A 5,761-nucleotide genomic window follows, 5' to 3' on the forward strand; every position below is an offset into this window, starting at 1 on the left:
GGAGCTGCGTTACATGGAGGTGCCAGGGAGTGCATGTGTCTTTGAGCTCATGACGCTAATCAATTTGCAACTTTCTACCTTGGGAGAATCATGGTTGATTTTGGAATTTGTTGTCCAAGGAGATCATTATGTAATCAAATGTTTTGTTTCCGTTGAGAGTTTGGTAGTTAGAAACTGGGACTTTAGCGGAACAGGACCAATTCCTAGTCAGTTTAGTTTGTAGACGAATGAAATAGAATTTACAAGATATATCACACTTTATTTCAATCCGTTACTTCCACTATTCGCAAGACACCCTTGTTTTTAGGGATTAGGATTTAGGAAGCATTGATTTTCAAGGGTTGCAATTTTTTTTTTATGACAGCAATTTTTATGAGAGGCCGGAAGGGTATGAAACTAGAAGAACTTTGATCAATCTGACTTTCCCTGGATGAATTTTGATAAATATCAGCCTATTGGTTATCAGTCTGCGAGTTTGGGGTTGTACTTCACAATGTCTTGAAATTACTATCATTCATATCTTATTGTCAGAATCGTTACTAATTCGTATCTGAAATTATCAATTACATGTAAAAGCATTATATTTACCTAGGTAGAAACTAGAAAGATAAGGCTGTACAGCAGAGGGGAGGCATGTAGCCCTCTCTTTGTCCCATTAGGGAATCCGAATTGAAATGGTCTATTCCTGTAACCTGTTTTGTCAGATAGAATGTGAATGAAAATTGGAATCAGTTGAATGGGATTTAAATGGTAATGGGGGAATGTCACTCCCATTCCATCAAACAGTTGGAATTGAAATGGCCTATTCGCATTCTAATTTCAGACCCCTATTCCTAAGTAGACCTCCGGTCATGTTACCTCCAAGATATTTCCACATCAAATGTAAGAAAAACATAAAGATTAACTGCAATATTTGGTTGTTCAACTTTGGTTTAATTTTTATTTTATTTAAATATTTTTATTAAATATGAAAAATGAAGATGGAACCAATTGACAAAACAGGATTCATATAGCCGACCCCATATAGTTAGATAAGGCATGGATGAGAATGATGAAAAATTAAGATAGAAATGGTTAGCTCTCTGTCTATGCCTTTCATACGCCGAGGGATTTTGCTCGTGTAGTGAAACAAGTGCCGTTCCATGTATGAGAGGACATTGAGATGGGCAGAGGGAGAGAACAGACGATCCCAACCCACACATGGTTGTATTCCTTGCAGATCCTGAGATCCCGACAAAAAAGAGATAAGAGGCAAAAGCAGAAACAATAGAGAATTCATTTGCTTTGATAAGAATGCATTTGATTCCATCTCAAAATTCTGTTTTTTATTTCTATTTTTTGGGAAAGAACCTGGCCCAGCCCTTAGCTCAAGCCTTATCCAATCTCCGTCCTACCTTATCGTAAGTCCGATACTCTGATCTACCTATGTAAATACATATATGCATTTTTTTTTATAAATCATACAAATATGTATGCATGCATGGATATATATCAGTTGATTTGACCAATTTGAGCAAACCTGAGGCTTGAGCCAACCCGAATGCATCAAATTTCAATTCGGGGCAGGCCTGGGTTAAACCTGGTCCATCCTCCCTACTTGCATCCCTAGCAATTCCTGTGTGTGTGAGAGAGAGAGAGAGAGAGAAAACCACAATTTCATACTTCATCACATTACATGGTTCATGAAAAAAAAATTGAAAGAGAATCACAATTTCATACCATGGTTTTTAAAACTGACCCAATGAACCAACCGGTCAGGGGTCCAATTATCGGTTCGAACGGTCAGCCCGCTCTAACAAAAAATAAAAAAATGGTTTAAATCGTTTAAACGGTTCGAACGATTAATCAGCCGGTTCAGCGATTTGCTGACTACGATTTTGGGAAAATACGGAACTGGTCAGGTGACTGGTTCCCGATTTTCCAGTCCAATCCACTTTTGAAACCACGTTTCATACTTCACCATCAATTATGGTGATGTGTGGTGCATGACTTGTGTCGACAAGGAAAGGGGCTTGGCTCTCTTCCCCTACCTCCAATAATTTCTGTCGGATTAAGAGAAAATAAAAACAAAATTTGATGTACTTGAACTTACATCTCATTTATCAATTAAGTTGGTTGCTATGTAATAGTTTCATTAATGGATATTAAAAAATACCAAGTGATTCAGCTTACAAGGTGTGTTATCATAGGTTTCGCCTCACATCAAAAAAGAGCAAATTCTACGTTCATTTATTTGTTAATGTTTTTAATTTTTAAGATTTTTGTAATGAAATTAACCCAAACAGGGTATAAATTTTATACACAAATGGTGGGATCATATATACATATTATATAACACGAATTCAGATTAGCTGAATGTTTTAGGTGTTTAGCAGGCTGTGGAACCAATGATGAAGTTCCATGGCAGTAATAAATTCATGGTCCCACTATAAAAGATGTGGGCCCGTGCATTTAAATACTGACATGGAATTTTGTCATTGGTTCCACAGCCTACTGAACAGCTAAAGCATTCAGTTAAACCTTACTCACATAGGTGGTCAAAATGGTTTCATTCGAGGTCGGTTTTTAAAACATTGCTTGAGACCCATGCCGCTCTTGTCACATTTCTCTTGATTTTTTGCTCCTTCATCCCAAACCTTAACTAATGATTGTCCCAACCATTCTCTCTCTCTCTCTCTCTCTCTCTCTCTCCTTTACTTGCAGCAGCCATCACAAACAGAAAATGGGGATTTGATTGTGGATTTGTTACTTTTGCTATGCTTCATCTCAGGGACTCTTCCTATATATAGTTCTTTAGGCTGCGTTTGGAAATGATGCAAATATGTAGAGTATAAAACAGTTCATATCAATTATAAAGTTGGATTAGTTTTGAACTGACAAATTTACTTCTTACCAAACAGACTTTTAGCTGTAATAGATTTAAACATAAATTTCAATAAAACATATACTTTTTTTTATCAAAAGCCCAAGTGAATGCAAATTTACTTCTTTTTTATTGATGTACATTTACATCTTATTATCAATGTAAATATGCATTCATCTGTCATTTGTCAATGCATAAATGTAGTGTTGCCAAATGCAAGCAAAAGTGAACCAATGTGTAAATTTACCCTGAACTGGGATTTACACTCCATTTGCATTGTTTCCAAACACAACCTTAGATTTAATTGCTGGAAAAATAGAGGAAGAGAATAAATCCAGAAGCTACATGAGCCATTGAGTTCATTTACTCCATTAACACAGGAACATTGATCATCAGATCAGTGCCATTTTGTTTTACATTAATTCTACTTTTCACCGGAGAAGGTGAAAATCATTTACTAGTCTTCAGAAGCAGTTTAGGAACAGAGGTAGATCCCTCGTCAGTGGCTTCTGCAAAAGGATTAAATTTGATGATCTCAGAACAAGTGTCCGGCACAGCGAAGAACGGGCACTGAATGAAGTTAGACCCAGAAGCATCCACGCAGAAGAAACCTCCTTGAGCTGACTATAGCCTTCCTTGTCAGTAGAGCAGCTGACTGCAGGAGTATATCCAGTCGCCATTTCAATAGCTCCTTTGATTTCGTTCAAACTGTAAAACTCCCCAATGGGTTTGATTCCTACAACCAAATTAATTCCATTGATTATTAGAAACAATTAACAGATGAGAAGATAACTCCTCATTCTGATTTCTATTTAGTTTGTTACCTGCTTCCTCAAGTATTTGGAGTACATTCACTTTACTCTTTAGGTTGAGACCTGCTTCAAAGTACTCACGCTGGTCATTGAAAACAGAAAGTGAACAGGTTCCATATTTCTCCCACTGGTATGCCCACAATGACTTGCTGTTGCTGCTTGGGCAGGAATAGGATGGCCAGTTACGTAGCATTTCTCCAAGTATAGGCTTCAACTACACCATATAAAACCACACCACATATGGAATTGGACAAGTTAATAAGTTTATAAATTTACTCTAGCTAGGTATTTGGGTCCATTTGGTTTATAGTTGGAATCGAAATGGAAATCCATTGAAATCAAATTTGGAATCAGAATGATCTATTCCTTCCACTTGTTTGGTTCAGACGCCCAGGGGAGTGGGAGGGAATGGCCATTCCCTCAAATGGGAAAATGCCATTTTACCAAGATTGAGAATGGGATTCTGATTCTGTTCAATCAAACAGTTGGAATTGAAAAGAATCATTCCGATTTTCTGATTCCAGAATCCGGACCCATTCTCACGAACCAAACGGACCCTTAGTAAGGAAAGGGAAAATAGAACCTCCTGAGGATTGAAATTGCTGTTGGGTCACAGTTCTGCATCAGTGTCCCATTTTAATAAACTGCGAAAAGCCCATGAATGGTAAAATCATATGCAGTCTTTCCAGTTGTTGGCAGGCAACAACCTTTCGGCGAAGCGCAGAAGGAACCTTCCCACTAGATGAAAATAACAGAACAAAATGAGAAAGAACTTCCATGGTTAGAAAGACCAAAGCAAAGATAGAATGGAACACAGTTGATGATAGAACAGAAGCCTTGTATCATTGATAACTAGCAAGAATACTCACCACTAGCCCATAAAACTATAATGAAAAAGCATGTGAAACACCAAAAGCTGCTAAATACTGTATGGCAAGAATGCTAAGGAGGATTGAAAATGTGGAAGCCATTACTCCTTCCCTTCTCTCCCTCACTTAGGCCACCCTTTTGATTTCTCTTTCTGGTTTGGTGATGTGCAGGGTGTTAGGATAGCATAGCCCCTATTTATAGGCATAAACCATATCACTTGGAAGAGTATTCTACAAAGTATTGGATTGGATGTGAGTATGTATTCGTTGGTTGATATTTTTTGGTGAGCAAAGGGGGTGGGTGGAATGTTGGACCATGGTTTTTAAAACTGAACCGATCAGGGTCCAGTTATCAGGTCGGACCATTCAACCCGAACGGTTGGTTTATTTTGATAAAAAAATTAAAAAACTTGAAAAACGGTCAAAATCGTTTGAATAGTTCGAACGATTAACCAGCCGGCTCAACGGTTCATTGACCAAAATCAACGATTTTGAAAAAAAACGGAACCAATCAAGTGGGTTCCCAGTTTTTCCGGTCCGGTCTGGTTTTGAAAACCATGTGTTGGACCCTTTGAAAAAAGTGATATCGTCCTTGAAAGAGTGAAAAGGCCACAAGATTTTTCTGAACTGAGTTGATTTGAAGTGGGAAATTGGTCAGTGGTTAATTGGAAAAGATGAAGATGATGAAATTCATTTCAGACAAATGGTTATTCATTTTACAGAGGGGGTAGCTGTCGTGTGCTTAATTTCCTAGGAAGAAGAACCAACCTCACTCAAAAGAGTTATCTCCAATGGATTCACTAGGAGGAATTTTAATAAAATTATAGTGTCATTCCATTATCAAATAATTTCATTTTATTCCCGCATTGCATTTGAAATCATAGTGCCACCAGTTGTCTAAATTAAAAGGGTTCATTACATTTTAGCCTACAAAACTTGTTTTACAAAAGTCCATGTCTGTACTAAAAAAAAAAAAACATCATAGGTTTATCTAAAAATAAATAAAACAAAAATAAATTATACATATAACCAAAAACCTGTTTTTGTATTTTTACTTTAAGAACCAATATTTTGTTCAAACAGAAGCTTTTTGTTTTGCTTTTAGAACTTTCCCCACTTTGTGGAGAGAACCTTGGTTGTTCATATTGGACAGCCTGGGGGCCTGGGCTTTGAACAAGTTCTCCCTGCATCTCATGAGTTCACCCAGTAAAGCATCC

General features: G+C 37.3%; 1 protein-coding gene across 1 annotated transcript; it reads right to left on the minus strand.

Moving 5' to 3' along the window:
- Positions 1 to 3,192: 3,192 nt before the first annotated feature.
- Positions 3,193 to 4,764, minus strand: LOC148861496 (extracellular ribonuclease LE-like). Its single transcript, XM_088985855.1, has 4 exons — positions 4,545 to 4,764; positions 4,259 to 4,413; positions 3,688 to 3,889; positions 3,193 to 3,599 (listed from the first exon to the last, which is right to left on the minus strand). Exons 3-4 carry the CDS (start codon positions 3,866 to 3,868, stop codon positions 3,328 to 3,330), a joined length of 453 nt encoding a protein of 150 aa, XP_088841981.1. The 5' UTR covers positions 3,869 to 3,889; positions 4,259 to 4,413; positions 4,545 to 4,764; the 3' UTR covers positions 3,193 to 3,327.
- Between the last annotated feature and the right edge of the window lie 997 nt (positions 4,765 to 5,761).

This window comes from Nelumbo lutea, chromosome 4 (genome assembly GCF_056320005.1).
Source record: "Nelumbo lutea isolate HS-2025 chromosome 4, American lotus-T2T, whole genome shotgun sequence".
NCBI classification, from domain to species: Eukaryota; Viridiplantae; Streptophyta; class Magnoliopsida; order Proteales; family Nelumbonaceae; genus Nelumbo; species Nelumbo lutea.